At 41.4% G+C, this 24,290-nt stretch overlaps 1 protein-coding gene across 1 annotated transcript in view; it reads left to right on the forward strand.

Moving 5' to 3' along the window:
* tbkbp1 (TBK1 binding protein 1) overlaps positions 1-24,290 on the forward strand; it is a 55,972-nt gene that overhangs the window by 26,677 nt on the left and 5,005 nt on the right. The window contains exons 3-7 of the mRNA XM_036550060.1: positions 1,380-1,505; positions 2,880-2,984; positions 4,091-4,241; positions 11,252-11,454; positions 12,024-12,085. Coding sequence (XP_036405953.1) covers positions 1,380-1,505; positions 2,880-2,984; positions 4,091-4,241; positions 11,252-11,454; positions 12,024-12,085 — 647 coding nt within the window. The remainder of the gene's footprint in view (positions 1-1,379; positions 1,506-2,879; positions 2,985-4,090; positions 4,242-11,251; positions 11,455-12,023; positions 12,086-24,290) is intronic.

Consider the following 24,290-nt stretch of genomic DNA (forward strand, 5'->3'; position numbering starts at 1 on the left):
CAACCATCCCAACCAAGGTGTGCTGGGAGTTGCAGTCTCATATGTTCCTGCCAGAAAGCTGTATAGTCATTCACTCAACAGTTATTTGACAGTGCTTCAGTGTGTTAAATCACAAGATATGTGTGAAATCTGCATGTTATGATGGATGCATATCAAAATGGCAAACACAGTATGCACAGACTCATGAGAGTTGAAGAATCTGTTTGCCTGAGTCATAAATTGTTGTTGGTTCCGTGATTTGTGTTTGTGTGTGTGTGTGTGTGTGTGTGAGAGAGAGAGTGTATGTGTCTGTGTGTGTGCGAGTGTGAAACAGAAACCATATAGTTTCCCTTGGCTAAATTAGTGTTTCTTAATGTCCTTCACATTTGCAGTGTATGTATTTTTGCCTGTCACAATGTGGCAAAGCACTTTGTATGGGTATGTTTCTCACATGTTAGCGTGTTCAACGTACTTTGCAGTACACAGCTTGTGCATGATGGGGGCTTGAACAGGTGTGTGACAGGGTTTCCCACTTTATGCCCTGGCCCCCAATTACTTGCTGGCAGGTTTGCAGGTCATATAGCCTGAAGGGCCTTTGCATGCTGGACGAAAGAGCGTGAGGCACCATCAGCTGAGAGCTTCCAGATTGCCTGACATTAAAGCACTTGGACTCTGTTCCGCCCCCACAGATGTGTTTATGCTAACTAACAGCCCTGTCCTCAAACTCGCAGCTGTGATCAGCTTGGGGGAAGCATACGGAGCTGAGCATGACGCAAGAGGAATGCTGCTATGAACGCCGGTTCACTCCTCACCACTTCTCAGCATACAGAATTAGCATCTTCTTTAAACACCAGAATGGATAAGCAGGCCAGGACGAAACAGAATTCAAATAAAACCCTCAGTTATTTTAGTAACTGTTATTCTGATAGCCTTGAGGATATAATGTCACGGTTTTCAAATTCTGTAAATTTTGTAACTGGAAAATCAGGTTTTACAGTTGGGATGGTGTGCATTAGATTGTAGTGCAGCAAGAAGTGAAAGCGCCCCTTACACTTGATCCACCTGAAGGAAAATCAGATCTAGCATAACAAGCTTAACAATTATGGGTGTCATTCATCATAGCACCTTTTGGCAGAACGGGGTGTAATGCACTCCCTCTCACATATTGAGCAGGACACCTGTGTATTTGGGCTGTAATTGATTCACTGGATTAATCCCAATTCTACAGGGGCCTTGGTTAATGGATAAATAAGGCAGTGTGGGAAGAGAAAAGAAGCACATTGTGTCGTTTGGAGATGAATTGGAATAGTGGCAGTCTGTTTGTCCAAAGGCAAGACCGTAGTCCAGCCTAACCAAGTCCTCTCCCTGTCACCTTGAATTCCTGTTATGTTTTTCCACAGTTCCCCATGATAAGTGAATTTGGGGAGGACAGGAACTCCTACTGCTCTTTTGAGCCCAAGGAAACGGCCCTGCTGCAGTCTGAGAATGGCAACCTTCAGCAGAGAATCAACACCCTGACACATGAGGTGAGAGGGAGGGAGGGAGGGATGACAAAAACAGAGGGAGGGAGGGAGGAAGCTGTGGGGAGGAGAGCAGGACAAGTGTTGACTGAGGAGAAAAAGAACAAATGAGGGACACAAGCAGGAAAGACAGAATAAAGCAAGGGGCAAAAGGTGAAGGAAAACAGTCAACAGCCAGCCTACAGGCCACATGGACACAGGCTGAGGCATGGACAGAGATCTACTTCAGACTTCTGTCACCACTGGCAGTGGCAGCTACGTTTTCCGGCCCTGGACTGTTGCTCACAGAGAAGAATTCTCCATACTGCATAATGCCTCATAGTAACAGGTTGCTCTGACTTCCAAGCAATCCAGCATTACTCTTCTTAGTCATAATGTTGTCAGTATGCCATATATTAAGGATTATGGATTAGAACATGTTACCATGGCCACACACCATCCTACTTTGATCAGTCATTGCGTGTGCTGTTACCCTGCTTTGTCATCTGTTTCTGTCTCTCCCACTCCTCCCTCTGCTCTCCATCTGTCAGCAGGCTTCCATCCCTCCTCTCTCTCCCGCTCCTTCACCTTTTTGACTTTCAAGCCTTCAGCTTGGATGTCTCCGGTATCCTTTCCCCTCATTCCTCTTATTCCACCTCCACCTGCACAGTGGCCTGTATCCTCTTCTCTCCATAGCTCTCTGTGGCTCTGAAAATCGAATGTGGGCAGATTTTACTGGCACTTGCAAAGGGTGCATTGTTGGCAGAGTGCTTAAGTGACGTTTCACCTGCTCCTTGGACAAGCTCCTTGGATATCACTCACTATCGATTTGTGTTTTGGGCCAGCCTTTCCTTGCCTTTTCATGACCTTCACAGAGCACCTCACTCTGCCAGAAGAGACCCCTTTTGGCTTCTCTGAGGATTTTTGTTTCTCTCAGTGCCTGGCATAAAATCACATGCCACATCGAGACAAGTGTCTGCATTCAGCAGGTCTTGTATGCGGTCCAGATTCTGTTGTGGTATAGATTCGATGGATTACGCAATCACATGGCATGCAGGTTAACACAGATTAAGTTACTTTGCCAGATCACCTGGACCTCTGGCATGTTTCAGAGTTTACTGCAGCCAAGACCAGCTAAAACCACAACCAACAACCATTGTGACAGTTTATGCAATAGATTCTCTGAAAATGGTCTTACTCTTGATTTCAGTGACATGTTTGTTTGTAACTTCCAACCAAACACTGTGTTTTCAGTACAAATTATTCTTAGCTGTCCAAAAAAAAAATTAACATAACAATTTGCTGTCATTATTTTCTGTATTATTACTCTAAAGATGTTTTTCGCTTTTTTAATCCAATAATTTTGTTCTCCACAACTCTACTGCTCTCTTTCTCTCTCAGCTCCAGAAGAGTAAGGAGCGTGAGGAGCAGCTGGAAGATGTGATCCAGGCCTATGAGAAGATACATATGGAAAAGAGCAACCTCCAGAGGGACCTGGACAAGATGGTGAGACACAGAGCCCCCTCCTGGATGATCTCCACCAGCTTCACCAAAATCAGTACAATAATGTGTACACTGTGTAATTGACACAGGTGAACTGAACCTGAATATTACAAGGTCAGCATTCATTATTCAAGGAATTCATGTCATGGCTTCATAAAAATACTTAATTTGATTTTGCCACTTGCTCTCAGAATGGATTGTTCTTAGAATAGACAAAGGATACGTACCTAATCCAGGGGATAGCAACCCGTCCATCAAAGCTGGCTGCATGTGCAGCCCATAATATCCATTTACATTTACATTTATTCATTTAGCAGACGCTTTTATCCAAAGCGACTTACATAGGTTACAGTTGTTTTACAATGTTATCCATTTATACAGCTGGATATATTTACTGATATCCCACACCTATATCTCCTGCTGCTTAAATATCAAAGGGAATGTACCTTGAGTAAGGGTGGTTGCTTTTTCTCTTCCATGCAAGGTTATTTCTACTCATTGAATGCAGCAATGAGGTGGCCTCTTTTCCCAGTGCAGCATGTCAGATGGGCCACAGTTCTGTGCTGCCTGGGCCCCATTTTGAGCACTGCTGCTCACAGATATGTACATTGCATGCAACCAAACACCAGATCCATGGCCTGGTTTTGTGGATGCACAAAGGCAGATCTTGAAGATGAACTTAAGGGCCTAGACATATTTGTGCATGAAATCGGGAATCAGTCAGGAAAAGTACATGGGGAAATATCAGGAAAGGTGTTCAAGGTTGGGGTGTTTGTTGAATGCTTGTGTTTGATTTTTGGTGTTTTTCAAATGATGTTCAATGATTTTGAACATACATTTAAGTTCAATTACTACCTTTGTGGAACAATATTTTGACTTCCTTGACCTGCTTAAAGTATCCTGTCTCTCTATCCAAATGGTGTTCTGCACATACTACATAAACATACAAACATACAATATATACGCAGAGCATAGTAGACAGTTTCTTAACTCATCACTTTTATGACATGTTTTCGCCTGGCTCTTGCGTGCATTCAGCATGGATGGGGTTTGAATATTCAGGCTGGTCTGTCCCTATTGAGAAAGTGGTCGTGTGTCTGTCCTCCCAGACCACACTGGTGGAGAAGCACGTGGAGCGAATCCGGAGCCTGGAGGCGGCACTGCGGCAGAGGGACAGCTCCCTGCAGAAGCTGAACACACAGCTGCACAGCAAGGACATGCAGTACCTGCAGCTGCATGCCAGTCCAGAGGTCTCCCACAGTGAGTTCACCTGCCTTCCCTGGAAGTCTTACAGCAGCGTCCTCCTCTCTCAATTCAGTTCAATCCAAATTTTCCTTATTGGCATGAAAAATGTTATAGTACGTATAATATGACAATGTGTAAATATAATATATATCTATAAATCTAAATATATAATAAGCACATATACATACATAGATAAATATTATACATGCCAGCATAAAATACAATACAAGCCTCTTTCTTTCTCTGTCTCTGTCTCTCTCCCTCCTTGCTCCCTTTTTCTTTGCCCCGTCTCATATTCAAATTAAAACAGTGCTTCATATGCATGATGAGTTTGCAAAAGCAATAAAAGCTATAAAAGACATAAAAGATTTACAAGGAACAATAAAACAATACAACATGAACAAAGCAGAGCCATATTTTAAAAAGTAGCCCTCCACCCCCTATCCCAAAAAGAGCTCAAGAAATGAATGTGTTCTGATAATTATTTATCTGCCTTGTGTTATGCGAGAAATGGACAAATTGAGCTGCCACCTCCACAGTGTCAGCACCTTGCCCTAAGAGGTTTTCTGCTTTCATTATCTTGGGTAGAAGAAAAAGCAATGGGTGAGTTTGGAGCACTTCAGGAAGAAGGTGTTCCTAACAGGGAGGTATTTTTGAGCAGAAGAGAAGCAAATGTTCCTCTGCCTTACCCTGCACTCACAGGGTCGCCGTATGTCACCAAGTCGCTGTGTCATTGTCGCTTGCAGCCAGCTTGTGGGCGTTGCTAACGTAGTTTTGAGGAAGTGGGCTACAAATGTTTTACAGCGAAAGAATATCAGAGGAACACATCTGCCCTCTGATTGGCCATCGCTCGACTCTGTCGCTGCTCATTTGCATAGAATTGAACTTTGCTTAACTTTTTTTGTCGCCAAGTCACAGTGATTTTGTTGCCAGGCGACTTGCCGCGCCATGTCGCTCAGCGTCGCCCAGCAACCATTGGAAATGACTTCCGGCCGCTTTGTCGCTTGTTGTCGCTGCTGGTGTGAGCGCAGGGTTAATCTCTCCCAAGTCACAGCAGAGGCACGGCCTGTTCTCTTTTGCCTGCAGCCTGTTTTAATGGCAAGACTGCCATCACTGATACACATTCTGTACCTGATTAATACTAGTTGCCCTCTCTCTGGGACCCATACAGACATGTGTAACAATGCGTAATATATTGAAAAATATGTTGTTCCATCTAAGAATATATTTCAAATGCAATTAAAATATATTAATGGAAAGCAGAAATACATTGCAATATATCAAAATGGCAATAAGTTACATGTTTTAAATATACTGAATGAACTAAAAATAATTTCTCTAAAATACATTCTCTATACAGTATATATATATATTTGTACTGTATATGGGGAGCTTTTACACTTACAAAATTCTCTGCTAGAGGGTTGTCCCTATTCATGAGCTAGTTACATTGTGTTTCATTGTTTATATGTGTGCCCCCATGCCAATAAGTTGTGTGTATGACTTTGTTGTTTGAGTCAACTTTATATTTTATGGTTGTATTTTTTTCTTTACTATCACTGTTAGGCTGTCTGTATTTCTCTGTATATCTCTGTCTCAGGAAAAAAATATTTAACTGTCAACTACAAGCTAACGTGTTTTTTCTCTGTACTTCTGTAAATCCTTCCAAATCCACTTGTGAAATTGAAATAGATTCTATATGAACACTCTGGCATGTGCGAAAAGACCACAGTCCGTGGTGTGGAAAAAAGACGAGCTGTCAGCTCAAAGGATGATGATATACAGCTTTCTGAAAAAGAAAGGTTGGACATTTAGTCAATATACAGAGACTATAGAGAGTATTCAGACTCCTTCACTTTTTGCACAGTTTGTGAGGTTATAGACTTAATCTAAAATGGATTAAATGCATTCTTTTGACTATCTACACACAATAATCCATAATGACAAAGCAAAAACATTTAGAAATTTTTGCAAATTTATTAAAAACCAAAAACAGATCTTGTTTATATAAGCATTCAGACCCTTCATTCAGTACTTTGTAGAAGCACCTTTGGCAGCAATCACAGCTTCAAGCCTTCTTGGGTAAGTCTCTACAAGCTTTGTACACCTGGATTTGGGCAGTTTCTCCCATTTTTCCTGGCAGATCTTCTCAAACTCAGTCAGATTGAATGGGGAGTGTCTGTGAACTGCCATCTCCAGGTCTCTCCACAGATGTTCTATGGGGTTCAAGGCTGGACTTCAATTCTTTACTCAATTCTGACCAGTCTGTTTGTCCCTGCTACTGAGACCACCACCATGGTTCACCGTAGGGATGGTATCAGCAGGTGATGAGCAATACCTGGTTTTCAGCGGACACAGTGCTTGGAGTTCAGCTCAATGAGTTCAATTTTTGTCTCATCAGACCAGAGAATCTTTTTCCTCATGTCCTCAGACTCCTTTAAGTGCCATTTGGCAAACTCCTGGTGGGCTGTCATATGCCTTTTAGTCAGGAGTGGCTTCCATCTAGCCACACTACCATGAAGGCCTGATTGACAGAGTGCTTCTGAGATGGTTGTCCTTCTGGCCGGTTCTCCCATCTCTGCAGAGGACCTCTGAAGCTCTGTTAGAGTGACTGTTGGGTTCTTGGTCACCCCTCTGACCAAGGCCCTTCTTGCCTAGGCCGGGCGGTCAGCTGTAGGAAAGGTCCAGGTGGTTGTAAAGTTCTTCTATTTCACAGGTTTTCTCCTGGAAACATTCAAAGCTTTAGTTTTTTTTCACCTTTGTCCAGATCTATGGCTCAACATACTGTAATTTGATTGCAGAGTTCTACAGATAGCTCCTTGGACTTCATGGACTGGTTTATGGTCTCACATGCACTGTCAATTGTGGAACATTATACACACAGGTGTATGCCTTTCTAAATCATGTCCAGTCATTTAATTTTGCCACTGGTGGACTCCAATCAAATTGTAGAGACATCTCAAGGATAATCAAAACAAATAGGATGCACCTGAGCTCAATTTAGAATGCCATAGCAAAGGGTCTGAACGCGTATCAGTTTTTGATTTTTAATAAATTTGCAAAAATGTATTTTTTTGCTTTTGTTTTTGCTGTGTCATTATGGATTATTGTGTGTGGATTGACAGCCAAAAGTATACATCTAATCCATTTTAAGTCTATAGCACAACAAAGTGTGCAAAAGGTTAAGGGGTCTGAGTACTTTCTGAAGCCACTGTATGTACAACAATACAGGATTTAAAAATGCAGGCACTGCATTATTAAATGATCTCATTAAATGTGTGTTTTAAGAAATAACGAGGCTGTGAGTCATAGATTCATATCTATGACCAAGGCTTACCATAGCTGCCAGTCACTTCAAAATGAGGTATTTTTTATGTCAATGCAGTTTAAAAGTTTGAATAAAAGTTAGATGCTAGTGTATCTGAAGTGATATACCTACAGCAGCCCCTGAAAACTGGACCTTTTGTTATTCCTTTACATTGCCCTGCTGATTTCATTCTTCTTGACTGAAAGGCTATGTTATGTATCCCATTTGAACACTGGTGCTACCTAATTATTCAGTGCATATACCATCACCTTTATCATTCATTAACATGTGTACAGTAATGTTTCTCACAGACTGAGCATTAGTCCTTAAAGGAGACCTATTTACATTGGTGATGTAAAATACCAACGGCTGTGTGGTGTAGACTGATGTCTTATCTGTGTGATGCTCTTCCAACCTCACAAATGCAACTGATTTGAGTCAAGTTATAATAAACTCAACTGTGTTTTGTGAAATTGGTCATGGAAAGATCAGATAAGGCCTCAGATTGAGGTTTGGTACTGTCATTTCCACCCACCTCTTTCTCTCTCTCTTTTTCGCTCTCCCTTCCTCTCGTCCTGTTGCTGTTCTTCCTGCCTGTTTTTCCTCCATGCAGTCCCTGGTTCGTCTCCCTGTCCCCTTCTCTGCCTCTCTCTCTCCTTCCCCTCTTTTCCTGATAGCTTTTGCTCTCTCTTATTTCATACTCACCATACTAACCCCCTTAAAATTGTCCGTCCCCCACCCATCACCATGTTTCTTTCTCCCACCGCTGTCAGCCGATCTCTCTTTCCATCCTGATGCCCTATTCCTCATCTCTTTTTGTGCCCCTGTTTCCCGCTTCTCTCTTCTGTCTCTGTCTCTTCTCCAGCTGCTCTGTGACTCACTCTCTTTCTACATCACTCTCTCTCCCTACCTCCCCTCTCTACAGCGTCCCTCTCCAGCCCCTCTTTCATGGGGGAGTACCCTACACCTCCATTGCTCTCTCTCCGTTATGATCCTGCTGGCCATCCCCTGCATCATCCTATCTGTTCCTCTGTTCCTCCTCCTCAATCACCGCCCTTTTCCCTGTTCTGTGCCCCCCTGCCCATCAAGCTGGTCCATAACACAACGGGTATTCCACTTCAACCCCCACAGTGCAATAAATGCTGCACAAGCTGTTAGGGCAGGTGGTTTACACCTGCGTTGTTACTCACCCCCACATGCACACACACACTCACACGCACACATTCGCACCTTCCCCTGTTCTCCAACACGCGCACATGCACACACACACAGAGTCATGTCCTTTGCTGCACAGCTCTGTCCCATTCTGCCACGGCGTTACATGCCGCCCACTCCCGCCAGCTCTCTGTATGAAGGCCAGATGATGCATCACGGCACAGTAAACAGCGCTTTGCCTCACAAGCCAGTGGCTCTCTCTTCCTGCCTTCTGATCCCAGCACAGGAGTGGATGACCTCAAAGAAGTGGCCTTTGTGTCATCCACGCTTCTGTTCAGTTTTTGTCAGCTGGCTCACATCCACGCGTGGGTGTCCTTCTCCTCTCAGAGTAGACTCAGAAAGCCAGCCTCAAAGAATCAAGCGGAATCAGGCTTTCAGTTCGTATTTTAATTTGAGAATGCACTGACACAGGACATAGAATGGGTGACTAGATTTCCTAAAGGACCTGCATATCATTGACTTTATTAAATTGTTCATTTGTTGAACAGACACCCTTTTCCTTTTCTCACCTACATATCAAACGTTGCTGGTGTACATAGTTTTACTAGAACAATTCAGGTAGAGCATGTCTTACAACAGAAGGGTGTCTACAGTCACCCTAACCATGTGGCTGGTGTCCTCACAACTTCCCTGCACCAATCACATGTCACAAATCCAGCTGTAGCAGGACTTCCTGACTAGTTAACTTGCCTTAAGGTACAAATAACTAGATTCCCCACAAGGATGTCAAAATTGCTGTGGTGGGTAACCACCAGGTGGCAGCACTGATCTACACCACAGGCCTGGCAAAGCACCTGTGCAAACTTCACATAACTTAGGCCTAAATGCAGTGGATCAGCTTTCAGCTACATTTTATACAGTCCACCCATTCTCACAGTCATGTGCATCACCTTGAGACAGAAATATTAGGGTTTTTTTTCCTCATCAACAGAAGTGCATTCCCAAAAAACTAGATTAGCATTCTTTTACTTTGTTTACACATGAATTAAAGCCATGTTTTGATGTTTTATGATAAGACATTAAGCAGCTTTGGCTGCATTAATGTATCACAATAGGGGCCTTGAAGCAGTATATCCAATGTAATTAGACCCCGTACAACTTGCTTTTCCCATTAGAACTGCTGCTGCAAATTAAAGACAAACTCAGGAGTGGCACTTCAGCTGCACCCAGTATTCAGAGTGGCCAAAAATGAGAAGTGCTTTACAAAAGCACATTTCTGCGGTTTCTTGTATATCAAATTTGTTTGTGTACGTGTGCATACAGAGGCAACTTGACTGTAGAGATGCATATGCTCGAGGACGGTGCTTTTCTGTGTGTATCTCAAGCCTATGCACATTTTAACACCCTCTTTCCAGGGCCTGTTCACCCTGGCTGGGATCAGGGCTCATTTCTTTCACAAGGACTCATTTATTGCATTGTCATGCGTTGCATCATCAAAACATAAAATTGTGAAGGATTTCAGGACCATTACTGGTAGATGGATGTCCACCTTGTGAAGGTCACATGTTTTTTTTTTTTTTAGCTGTGACGTAGCATGCTAAAGAAACTCTTAGGGAAGCTGGGACATGGCTACACAGGGGCAGGCCTTTGAGGTGATGGCAGGAGCACTAGATTCATGAACAGATGGTTGATGGGCCTGGTCCGGGGGTTGGTCATTGCCTTTTTGTCCTTGAGCTAGGGCTCTAGTCTGAGTTATCCCTCGCAGATTAAATGGACACATTGGAACAAGGAAGCACTATGAATCAACTCTGAATCTTACTGGTGGATGAGGACCCTGGGTTTCAGAGGGAGTTAAAAGTCCTTGATGTGACCTGATTGGACTGAATCACAGGTTTGGCCAATCACGTCATCCACATACATGATGTCATACTAGACCAGGGATGTTCAGGGTCTGTGAAATACCAGGGACTGCCCATCACTGCCCATCTCTGGGCCCACCAGCTCCCTGAGGGGGTCTCTTGCAACAGTGCTTTCCCATCAAAAGCAGATTGGACCATGGCCAGCACGGCAGTTGCCGCTCACAGTCAGGCGCTAAAACCTTTCCTTGATGTCTGCCAGGTGGCGGTGGCAGAGGGACACTCCTGGAACAAGCCCAGAGGACACAGCAGCCCTGTCTCCCTGTTGTCTCTGACCTCTGAGGTCATTTTGTGAAACAAAGGCACTTCACCTCTATTTGTACTCTATAGAGAAGTAACCATAAGTGTAACTTGAATATTTTTTTGAACTGTAAAACTTGCCATGATCTGATGTGCAATGTTGTATATCAAGTGCAATGTTATCACATTACTGAAAACTATATTACTTGAAATGCTTGAAAACTTCTTTGTTTTTTTTGAAAATGAATTCCATTATGAAGACACCCTCCATGTTTTTTGCATGAATGCAGGCCTTCTGAAAGGTTCCAGTCAAGACTACTTGGGGTATGTTTGTATGTCTCACTGGCTGAAAGCGGTGTCAGAATTTGGCATGGAAGTCTGCGGCTGATATCTGCCTTTGTCCGCAGTGTTGGACTGCCCGGCTTTGACCCTTCAGAGCTCGCGCAGCCTCGATGCGCTCTCTGACCTGAAACTGCAGAGGCTAGAGGCGGAACTGGAGGGGGCACGGCACGAGGCCCAAGGGGCATGCCAGCGAGAGGAGGAGCTGAAAGCAGAGTGTGAGCGGCTGCAGGACGAGCTCAGGCAGCTGCAGGAAGCACAGAGACAGCAGGTCAGAGATACATGTGCGCACGCACACGCACGCGCACACACTCACAAATGACAGACAGCTACACTTCTAGAATGAGAGCACATATTCAGTCTCTTTCCATCTGATTGAATATTTTTGCTTTTAACTTGATGACAGCTTTGATTACATTCTAATGTGAGTCTTTCTCAGTCTTCTAGAATACAATTATATACCCTATTTTCAGTCCAAAGGGACACCATGAAACATTACTTTAAAAGCTTTCATTTTCCTGGCAGCAACCCTTGTCCTGGGCAACTTATAATTCTCCATTTCACACATTCTGAATCCCATTTCTAAAAGCTGATTTGACTTTTTACTACAGAAATTGCAGCAGGGTTGCCCAAGGGTAAAACAGACGTAGGCCACCTGGAATTTCAACCCATGACCGCCCATGCACAGTCCAGTGCTCTAACTGCTATGTCTCATGATACTATCATGAAGTCACTGCATAAGAAGCTGTATTTGTATGGCATTTCCCAGTTAACTTCTGAGAACTGTCAGAAGCCCCTGCTGTCAGAGTTAACCCTTTGTGCCCTGATATGTTTTTACAGGAGATGTCTGGTGCCTGTGAGCAGTGTGACGTGGAGTGGATAAAAAAGGCTGGAGATGAACAGTGAGTGACCAGTGTAACCGTGACTATGTGCAAGACCAATGTGAAACTTGTAATGAACTTGTAATGAACTGATCTGATTGAGGAATCAAGGCCATATCATCGCAGAACTATTAAAACAAATTGATAACATTGTTCAATTCATTAAATTGAACAATATAGGTAATAACTACACCAATGTCATCTGTTAGGAAGATGGCCAACACAATACAACAGAACAGAAAGAGTATATATATATATAAATTAAAAAAGAAAAAAAAACAAACAAACACAGCCTTGGACACCAGCACCAAAAGCTGCTCACAAAAGTGTCTAGCACACACCTGTATTGAATGTGCAGATGAGGTCCATTAACTGATGGCTAGCCTCCATGCACACAGGACTTGGGCAGGACACAGGACAGGACGTGATGAGGAGGTAAACAATTAACAATAAACATATTTAGATGCAAATGATGAAATGTGATCTGCTATTGATAGGTTTGAATTGAAATAAAGGCAAAGGGCACTTGAACATGTAACATTTTAACAAGTAACACACAATAACAATTAACAACATTCAGTCCATTCTTTGACTGACACACGTTGCTGCACATTGACCCAAGAGTTCAAGATTGTTGGTACAATGTGAGCACAACCATGTGGCTAGACGCAAAAATCATATTGTGGAGTTTGGGTTGCATCTGTGGAGAACACCCTTGTGAGAACAGGAAGCCCCGTGGGACAGGACGTGGCTTTGGTTCTCAAGGGAACTGGTCTCCTGTCACTTCGGGGTGGGGTGAGCAGCAGTCGTTCAATATCAAACACCTCCCGCTATCAGACATCATGCAGCTCTCCCCAAGGGGAGGGTTAGTATCGGTGTCAGTCTGGATAGGCCACTGACTGACAATCTGTCATACTTTCGTTTTAAGCAAACTGAAATTCACATAAAAAGGGAAGGGGGGTGCCAGTGGCAAGTGCCTCAGAAATTCAGAGGACCAGCCTGCAGCCACCAGATTTCCCAAGTATGACTCATCTCTGGCACCACCCCCCAAACCCTCCCCTCCCCCATTCTGTCTTATGTTTGGATTTTCTGTCTGAGTTGGTGATTCTTGGAAGCAGTGCCTTTTAAAATAAGCAGTCAAGTCATTTATGAAAATAACCTGTTGGGATTAATCAGAAGAGGCAATGAAGAGGTCTTGTTTCAATCACATTTGTTGGAAATATCATCCTGCCAGATATTTCAGTTAGTATTACCATAGTATACCATATAAAATAAAAACTATTACTGGCTTAGTAGAGGTTTCCATTCTGCCAGTTGTTTGTGTATTTCATACCAAAAGCATGTTTCAGCTTCACAGGCACAGCAGGGGACAAACTCCATTGAGTGACATAGAACAGCTTTTACAGTCTCAGCCAAGATGCTGCATTGTTGCAACCTCCCAAAGCCACAGGAATCTCAATGCAGGCTTAACGTGTCTGTTTGTGTTGTTTCAAGTCACCTTGGGGTATTTTTTTAACAAAGCTTTGGTAGCCAAAATAAAGGGAAAACAATCCCTCCATGAGAATGTATGATTTTTACCTGTATCATCATGGTTAACCAGGCTCTTTAAAATACCCTGTTAAGCACCTTTTTGGTATTACATTACTCTCAAACGCTGGCACAATTAAGGGAGCTTTGAGAGCATGCTGGTCATTTGCATGACTCAGATTGCCATTCTGCACTTTTATCAGAGTATCGTTCTCCACTTTTCCTCATCCTCAGAGACTGCCTATCTCATACGTGCCACTTGTTCAGAGAGTCACTGTGCCTTTGCTATTGGGGCACCAGATGTTTGGGACAGGTGACAGCTCACCACTGCAGCAGTGGCAGCCTCCACACAGACCAGATTTCAGGCCCAGAGGTCCATTCTCTCACTCAGCCTCAGCCAGAGGCCGCGATTGAGGCAGCTGCATTCTCATAGGTGGAAGTGGCGCTCACAGTGCCAGGGCCAGTTGGTATGCTGCCACAAGTCAGCAACTGCTTTGTCACAGTCAGAATTTACCTGTGCTTCTATCATCTTGTAAACATAGACTGTAGATAGACTTTTTTTCTGCAGTCTGTGCTGCAGAGTTTAATGAAGTGCTCGCCATGAGGGTTACTGAATACACAAGTTGCAGCCATTTGGTTTGGTGTTGAGCATGCTAACCGCTACCCCACACTGCTACCCACTTACTGTATGCATGTTTTTTTTCTTTGACTGAAAAGAGAATATGGGCTGCACTGACACTAGCTTTTCATCCTCTGAAACTACTCATTTTCTACTGTTCTCTCAGAGAGAAAACAAAAGCCATTTCAAGTATACTAAAACAGATGATATGGGCCCCTCAAAATGGCATGAATGCACACTCAAAGGCATGCTCGAGATCAGAAGTCTTCTGCGCATGGCCTTAAAGTATACCCCCGTAGCCCCCGCAAGACGGGGGCGCCCAGCAGTCCAAATGGGCTCCGCCCCCACCTGTCAACAACTATTATGATAAGAATTACAAAAAAATGTCTTTATTATACCTGGACAGCTCTAGCAATCACGGCTATCGCAGGATTAGCACCGTGACAGCGGTTGTGACACTTTATAGTTTGTAATGTTAAAAAGCTCCAACAGTTTAAAATTTACTCAATACAATTAACTCCATAATGTGTCCAGTGTTATAAAGTGATCTGTTAAATTTCATTGTGCGTCTGAAATGATAAGTATCCTCACTATGAAAGATGTTAAAATTCACCTGCTTTGGAACCCACTCAGGGTTAGTTGCGGGGGTGGGGGGATGGTGTTACGGTGCTGCTTCTGCGCAGTGTTTTTAAGCACAATTTGGATGGCGAACAGACCTGCCAACATTTCACACTTCCTCAGGCTTTTAGCACTGCGAGAGGGGCATTTCAAGCACACAGACCTGACACTCTTTCTCCCACCCACATGAACGCACATGCATAGACCCTTAAGCATCCATTGCTTCTCTCCCTCTCTCTGACACACACGCACATGCACACCCACATGCATGCACACATACAATACACACATGCATACATGCATGCATGCATGTACGGATGCACACATGGAAACACAGGCTGACCTGCATGGCTGCAACTAAGTCAGATGCTGAATAAGCCAGCAGGAACTGGTTGCCTTCTCGGCAGGAAAGGCGGCCGCTGTTTGTAACACATTCAGAAAGAGGTGTTCACACATACGCTTTGGTGCAGAGCGTAGCCAGTGAGACCTGCTGTCTTTCTACACGCCACCTTTAGGGGAACTTCAGATTATAGTGAAGATGTTGTGAGCGGTGCAAAAAGGAGTGTGAGAAGGAAGAGTTGACAGTTGCACAAGACCAGACAACGGTCAATAAAAACCAAGAGTCTATTGGAGACGATTTGTGCCTCCTGGCATGCCTTTGAGGTGCAGCGTATACACTCATACACACTCGCACACATGTGCACAGACAGACAGAGTGGGATTATAAGGTCTCCTCCATGATCAGTGGCAGGTTCATACACCTGCCGTTACCAAGGAGCAGCAAACACACAGGCACCTTCGCTTGCAATAGCCACTTCAGCTCCTGTAAGTACAGTAGTCTTTTTGTAATGCTCCTCTGAGCAGACCTGCTGTCCACAGACAAGAGATTAGGCTGTGGAGGGAACTAGGGAATGCTATACGCCTCAGCATTCAGAGAGTGAGATATGCTTGTAATGCAAATTTGTTTGTGTGGGGAACTGGATTAGTTGCAAGTTGTTTTTTTTTTCTCCCTTGGCATGTGAATTTATCCAAAATAGATATTAAGAGTATTGTTACAATTATAGATATGAAAACTGTAACTGAGCCTCTCTGTGCATTAGTTGTAAAGCTTGTTAACAAAGTGTTTTGTTAACAAATTGATGATAATACATTTAATGGTAATATTTGTAGGGCCACTTGTAGGGCCACTAGCTTTACTTGGATTCACTATTGCAAAACCTTTATAAACATACACATACATACATATATGCATTTCAGTACATTTTCTGTCTAAACAAAGTATATTGGTACATAAACCACTTATTTTCATTATTTAAAATATATTTGAATATCTGAAACATTTTTACCTTTTCCTAGATGCTATTGCTTTTGGCTTGGCATGTCTCTGCCCATCTGCACTGAAGGAACACAGAAATGACATTTTACTGTAAGAGGCTATTGTTGAGTCAAAGGGACAGGAGTATGTGTCCTTTGATTGCTTCCTGTGTCCACTTGTTTATTTTGACCAGTGTGACCATTTCAAAGGGGAAAGGTTATATGAGGTCATCAAACACCTGTGTGAGTTCCTACTGTGATAGCTCCATTGAGAAGGTGGGGAGTGCACTGGAGGGGAAGTGGCTGCCTTGTCCACACTCTCATAACCAATGTGCCAGTGGTCCAAAATTCTGTTTCATTAGCAATAATCTATCCAATCCAAAATGGCATTCTGAAAGACATTACATATAGTACAGGGTAGAGCTGTCTTCTGTTGGAGCATGACATGAACACAAGTGAACAGAGCCATTTTGAACGACAGCAAATAATTATTAATGCCTAAAATTCAATTGTTCCAATTATTCCATTGGAATAATTTTCACATTTTTGGATTTTCAGTTTATAACTTTATTGAAAACACATTAAAAATTCTAAATAAAAATAATGTCAAACTGATAAAAATGACCACACAGGTGGTAATATTAAATGTGCTCACTAGGTTTAAAACAATTTATTTGAGACTTAGTTGTAAGTTAGTGACTAACTATCTAGGTTTGTGCAACTGATGTCCTACAAGGTCACCGATTAGGCAAACCAGAGACAAATTTCCATAATAATTTAAAACACTCCTGGCTAAAATATCTACTTTTCACTGTAATTTGAGGCTTAGTATCAATTAACAAACATTCAAAATGGTTAAACTACTGTAATGTACATTTTACTAATCAGATGCATGTAAAATAGTTTAGTTTCTCTTTCACATCTCTGTTATGCACAACTATGAAATGGTATTCACTGCTGCATGGACACAATGTTAGCAGAACCATGGTACTTGCTACATTCAACCATTGCTTTTGGTTACAACCAGGTGGGTCTGATCCCATGGTCATATATGTAACAAAATACCATCTGAACTGGTTTAATTATGTACCTTGAGGGATGTCTAGACAGATATTACAGCAATTGGAGAAAGTTTTCACACATAGAATGCAGGAGACAAAAGTTGCTGTCTGAAGTTGTCTGAAATTAGCTGAACAATGTTCTTTTCTGTATCTTTTCATGTATTAATATGTATGTGAAATTTCCAAAATATGATATATATAATGCATTTAAGACTGTTGCGTTGTTTTAAATTTCAGCAACTGTAAATATGTAGTAGAAGAATGAACCGTGCCACTCTTTAACCCTCTTCAGACAAACTTCCACAGGTGTACATTTCCCCTAATTTAGGTTTCAAGCTCTACATTCAGACTGAGATGTAAACTATACCACTTCACCAGCTCTTTGGCTTACAAACACTGCTTGATGTGGATTGTATTTCAATCTTTTTCACAAAAGTCCAGAAATGTATTAACTTTTATGTTTGTTTTCAGAGCACCCTAAACCCCAAAACAAGTTCCAAAATTAATGGTAAGCAAAATTATGAGTTCAGGATTCCAAACCACACGGAGGACAACATTCTAAATCATATACATTTCTCAACATGAGATTCTCTTACCTGCATGCTGTTGTTCACTATTATAAATGACCTGCTCAGAATAGACCTTCAATGAAAAATAATTGCTGGTTATTAATTTTAGCAGTTATGTATGTGTGGAATATTATTTGGCTTTGGGGGAAATTACAAGAAGACAACACAAAAAAAAAAATATGTTTGAGGACACAGCAGCATTACATTCACTGATAATGTTCAAAATTGAAAATTATAATCCCTGTGGATTTCATAATTGTGAAATATGTTAATGGTGGTGAATTATATAACTGTTTACTGTACTGTCTCTATTTGCACTTGTACTTAGTAAGTGGTTGCTCTTGCTTTGCTAGGTAGTGCTATTTAATAAGAAGAATCAGGGCAGAATACATCTAGGTCACTGCATTTTAAAATGATAATCCTGTGGCATTTAATTTAAATGTGTAATAGAGAACATTGTGTACATTCCTTAGTGACTGAGGCTCATGTTTCATTGTATCCTAATTCATTTTCTATTCATCTGAAATGTGGTAATGTTATTCTGAGTTTTTGAATTCTGACTCACAAACAAGATGAATGCATTTTTATTCTGAATTTTGAAAAGAAGTGACATGTGCTGTTTTGCCAACAATCAGAAGAACTGGCCCTAAAACCCTTAAGGATCATCATGGGCTTTGAATTAAAAGCAAAGATGTCTACCTCCATATTTGTGTGTGCTAAGAGCAGGCCAATGCGAGAGGGAGACCGTTATGTTATTTAACAAGCATTTTTTGAAGAAAGAAACTTACATCAGCCATGCCACCCTTGTGGTTAAGTATCCTCTCTTTCACTGCTGGAAGGGGAAGTGAGGAGTAGGCGGTTGGTGACTCATAGCCAAGCAAGCATACAACACACTGAAGCCCAAAAGTCCAGAAGCCGATAGCAGTATTGACAGAGTGATGCTGTTCTGTACTGTTTCAGAATGTGTCACAGCTGTAGCTGGCAAGGTGAAAGATAGTGTCTTTGTGCCTTGGTACCCTGAGATAAAGCCGTTATCATTATTGGGATTGATTCGCTGGCTTTTCAGTAGGAACAAAGGAGGCCAACAATAGGTGTTAGTATTGGTTTAAAATACTATTCCATTTTCACTTATTTCTTCATAAAAATACCTGTACATTTTATGGTTGAAACGTCTATGGCAGGAATTAGTCACTGTTAATAAAGCACTTTTAATTTGAGTTGACTAGCTGTTACCCTACCATATCCAAATACGGCCCACATAATTTGAAAAATACATAATGAACACATACACAGAGTGAAAGCTTCTGTCTTTCTTGGCTTCTATCAGCATGAGATGTGCTCTGTGTACATTTATTCATTTAGGGCCAACTACATTCATTGGTTTCTTCCTGTAGATGACTGCACTTGCACTTTTGCTTCAGAAAAAAAAAAAGTTATTGAACAATGTCAGCAGCAAGCTGACCCACACTTTTTCTTTTTTCTGTAGTTCCATAAACACTTCAAAAATTCACTTGTGCCATTGAAATAGATTCTATATGAACACTCTGACATGTGTGAAAAGACCACAGTCCAGAGTGTGAAAAAAACGAGCACTCAGCTCCTGTGATGATGAGATACAGATTTCTGGAAAAGAAAGGGTGAAAATTCCTTCAGTCAATTTACTAATATATTGTACAATGCATAATTATTAAATGCAGGCACTGCATCATTAAATGATCTCCTCATGTATGCTTTAAGTAATAACAAGTTTTTAAGTCGTGGATTCATGTCTCTTACAAAGGGTTACCGTGGCCATGCATTCACTTCGAAATGAGGTACAGTTTTTTTTGTCAGTGCATTTTTGAGTCAGTTTTGAGTCAAAGTTAGATGTCAGTGTATCTGAAGTGATATATCCACTTAGCATCCCTTTAAAAGTGTGGACCTTTTTTTATTGTTCTACATAGCCTTGCAGATTTGAATTCTTCTTCACTGAAAGGCTATGTTTTGTATCACCTTTGAACACCAGTTCTACCTAATTATTCAGTGCTCACACACCATCATCATTCACAATGCACCCATATTCATGAATGTATCTACAGCAATTTTTCCCCCGGACTAAGCAGCCTTTCAAGGAGACCTAACATTGGTGATGTAAATACCAACGGCTGTGTGGTGTAGACTGATGTCTTATCTGTGTGTTGCACTTCTAACCTCACAAATGCAACCGATTTGAGTCAAGTTATAATAAATATATCTGTGTTTTGTGAAACTGGTTGAAGAAATCAGATAAGGCCTCTTGCCAGAGATTATCAGGGTACATCTTTTCCACCCACCTCTCTCTCTTTCCTTTTCTCTCTCTCATTTTCTCCTCCTTCTTGCCATAAAGAGTGATCAGATAAGTGATCAGTCTGGTCAAGTAAAATGCAAGAGGGTTATGTTACTGTCCATTCGACCACAGCAGCTTGGTCAAGAAACCCAGGATGATTACATCCAATCAGGAACCAAACCAAATGACAGTAATTTAAAGATTTAAAGACCCCTTTTCATTTGCATTCATAGTTAAAAAGCACATCTGCATGCTTGCAATCCCTTTAGGTCCACTATACAATACCTTGTACATGTCCCTCTTTTAATGTAAACCAACTGCTATCACATTTTCAGATATATACTTGCATCCAGTTGATATATATTCCAGATGAATGATTACAGCATCATTGAAAAATATTCACCTAAATAAAGATACAACTTAATGCCTGTGTGCTGCAGGGCGTCTAACTAAGTGCAATGGAGACATTCATTTTTATTCAAGTGAATGCTTGCCAACCATTTTGTACAATTAAAAAGTCTTTACCTGTTGCCAGATGACTAAGGTTATGAGAACATTAAAATTACAAATAGACACTATGGGCCTCTGTAAACTCTGTAAAAGTGGGTTTGCTTTTAATAAGTCTGTGTTAAAATCTGTGCATCTTACTTAGAGAGGTTGAGCAGGCTCTCAACGAATCAAAGCTAAAAAGGTGTTATTCCTATATGATTCCCCTTCTCATACTTGCCCTCATACTTGCCCTCTGATTGCCTTAATTTGCACATAAAGGATTAGTTCATTCTACATTCTACATTCTACTAACATTCTACTCTTCTAGGGGGCACGTATGAAACAGCCAAACAGAGTCATCTACACACCGTGTTCTTTTCAACTGAGTCTTTTTGGTGCGTTTATTTTTAGGCGTGGCTTTTCTCAGAGATGCCCTTTTGTTTTTAAGAGAGTAAGAGAAGGGGGGAGATTTCAAAATGTGCAATCTGACATCGCTTGCTGTAACTACACTGCACAACATGCTTATGCAGCATGCGGTGGTGGCCTGGCCTCAGCAAACAAGATTGCAGATGTGGCTCTTTTGAAATAACTGCGCTGTTGCCATGGTATAGCGAACACTCTTCCATTCCCATCTGAGCGGGCCTCCCACCTTTAGGGTGCTTTAAATAGATGAACATCATGTCTGTGTATTTCTGAAAAAAAGCATTTAAGGACATGAAAATGAGAATAAAGTGTCCTGATTTGTAGCTTCAAAGGCAGTTTCATTTTTTGTTCTTCTTAAATGTCAAGTTGTGTTTGCTCTGATTTGAAACTTTTTCATGGCTGACGGTACCCTTACATCCGTCCATCAGTCACCCGAATGTTGTTAATTGCTGAGCTTGCCTTCAGACTCCATCTGAGTGTTTTGACTCCATTTTGAAGGTGAGCTTCAATTTGGACTCAGCAGATGGCCAAGTGTCAAGATGGAGGTCCATAAACGTAAAGGAGAAAGTGTTAAACTTGAGCGAGCTGGAGGGCACAAATGTGATGCTTCATATGCTTGACATGATGTATTAGACAGATTGTTTTCTCACAAGTCTCAGCTGTTACACCATGGAGAACATCAGAACCACTACATCAACAGGATGTTAGACTGTAGTTATATCCTACATTTAGTACAGCTGTCATGACCTTTGTTAAAAGGTCAACTCATGCAGTTAATTTGAATCAAATGCATATAAAATTATTTAATCAAATTCAAAGTAGTAATACAAGTCTATAATGTCGTCTGAACTAAGAAAAACACCACACATTTCTTGCTGTATTTTGTACTAAATGAATAGTAACATTTTGTTTAGTTGTTCTGTTTTCATTGTGACCTTTGGCAGCCCTGGTTTAAGATGCAATTGGACCAAAGAGTCCTAATCTGCAAGGTGCTCCCAAGCACCAGTCTTGTTTTTAAGTTAGTGTTTTTATGTATTTAAAAGGTATAGAAACTTTTGTCCTCCCGGGTGAAAATGGGTTTAAGTAGCATTCAAAACATGCTTCCGTTTGGCTGATCAAATTTAAAAAGAGGGTGCATATGACTGGCAATTTCACTTCATCAGACATTTTCATTACGTAATGGACTGATGATTACTTACTCAGAGCATGCTCTTTTGAGAGATACTGCTATTACATACTGGGTCATTCCACCTGAAATCAGGCTCATTTTGACATAACCATGTCTGTTTTTGTGAAATTTTATGCTGATGACTTCTTTTCTCACACTGTTTTTAAGAGATGATTAATCAAAGGAGTCACTTGTTCTGACTGTCATTGTCTTGAAACACATCCAGCCCAAATTTCTCTGAAGCAGAAATGTGAAAATATTATTATAATAAAAGAAGGATTAACACAAAGCTCCTTTGTAAAGTTAAAAGGGGTTGCTCATCATTTGAAAACATGCAGGTAGTACAAAAGTATGACTGGATTGGTCAATAAAGCTATGGGATAACATAGCCATTAAGATTTAGAAGTTAAATGATAAAGTTCATAATCTTTAATCCACACCAGCAATGCTGCCAAAATACTGCCATTGAAATTCTGCAACAGCTCAGGGGTGCACCATTCACATCATTGACCAAAGGTGGATGCATTCCATATTGAGGGTTGGTACTCTTTCATATATACCACGACAATTTGATGAGATTAGCTTTGAGGGATGTCAAACTGTTAAAAATCCAGCATCCTATATTGTTTTTGTACATCTCTTCCTGTTACTTAAATGTAACATCAATGAATTATCTGTTTAACATTTTCCAATACTAAATTGATCTAACAAAAGTTTCTGAAAAGTCTTTGCTACATTTTTTCTGCATAACTTTGAGTCCATTTTAATCGTGGCCTACCTATTGTGGCATTTATGATTTACCCTCTTCCCCAGGGTTTGCCTTAAATGTGGGTTTGACACTGACCTGAACAAAAGTAACAATTCAATATCATGAATTGTGTGGATTATCATTACTGTAATCAAAATGAATACAGTAATTTTTATGGGTCTGCCATGTTTCTTCACAATTAACTTTGGGTCATGGAAGGAGACAGCACAAACCCAAAAAAGGTTTGAGAAATATCTTTGCTTTCAGATTGGTTAAATCTATGTGTTGAAGTCAAGATGCATGTCATAAATTACTTGTCAAACTACAATTCCCAGTTTCCAAAAAGCCCCTTCCAGATTTTGTAATTGCTATGAAACGACTTGTTTGTTGAAAAGTGGGACTGTCATAACACCAAAAGAACTGCAGCAATATCAGGCTTTAACCTGGCTCTTTTACATGTGTGTGGTTGTAGTCAGGTCATATTACAACCTGCACCATCAGTGCTAAATGCACGTATGAATATCAGTGCACATTTTATTAATCCTTGTACAGAATAAAAAGTAACCCACGTTAGCAAACATTCTAGAGATTAACCTCTTCAATAATCACACATCACACAGGGGTGAGAGACTAGGCAGAGCTTTCTCTTAGTATGTGAAGCTATAGCAGTTCCATGTCAACCAAATTGTATCTGGTCTTTGCCCCTAGTTAGCATTCATGAGATGATTAGATAAATCAAATTAGAAGTACTGTACAACCTGCCCAAAATGAAGATTGATAGTTATGTGAAAGTGTAAGAAGGTCCCAGGTGGTCTATGAGATTTCCTTGTTAATCAGGAGTTACACTGAGCCAATGTATATTTTTGCAGGAGAACTTTAAAGATCATCAACAACATCCTGGTCAAAGATTGGCTGTAGCCAACTGGGAACAATGAAATGCTGTGGGTGGCAACCAAAGAACGTGGCGGGCATGTTAACACTCAGCTGTCTCGCTCCGTAGACATTCATTTCATGAAGCGTTTCACGAAGAATGGTTGTTTTGGAGGGAGTAATCAATGATAAATACAATGCATACAGTGCATTCTTTGGGAAAAAGCAACATTAAACCATTTTTCTTATTTTATTTCATCATTTGAGTAGCAGGGATTGTAGCAAATGTCATGGACTCAGTTCCCACTCAGTTTCTAGTGATGCCAGAGGTGCTTCTCATGCTCAGATTTACCTGGCCTGTGCCGTCATTCTCGGCAGTTTTTTTGCTCCATGGCAAATCTGAGTGGTGCGCATGTCGTTGTCATGCATCGGAGTGCCGTATGTGAGAGTGTCATGAGCGTCATAGCGGTATTCACACTTTGTGCCTCATTCACATCAAACCGAATCACTGGTAT

Source organism: Megalops cyprinoides, chromosome 1 (assembly GCF_013368585.1).
Source record: "Megalops cyprinoides isolate fMegCyp1 chromosome 1, fMegCyp1.pri, whole genome shotgun sequence".
NCBI classification, from domain to species: Eukaryota; Metazoa; Chordata; class Actinopteri; order Elopiformes; family Megalopidae; genus Megalops; species Megalops cyprinoides.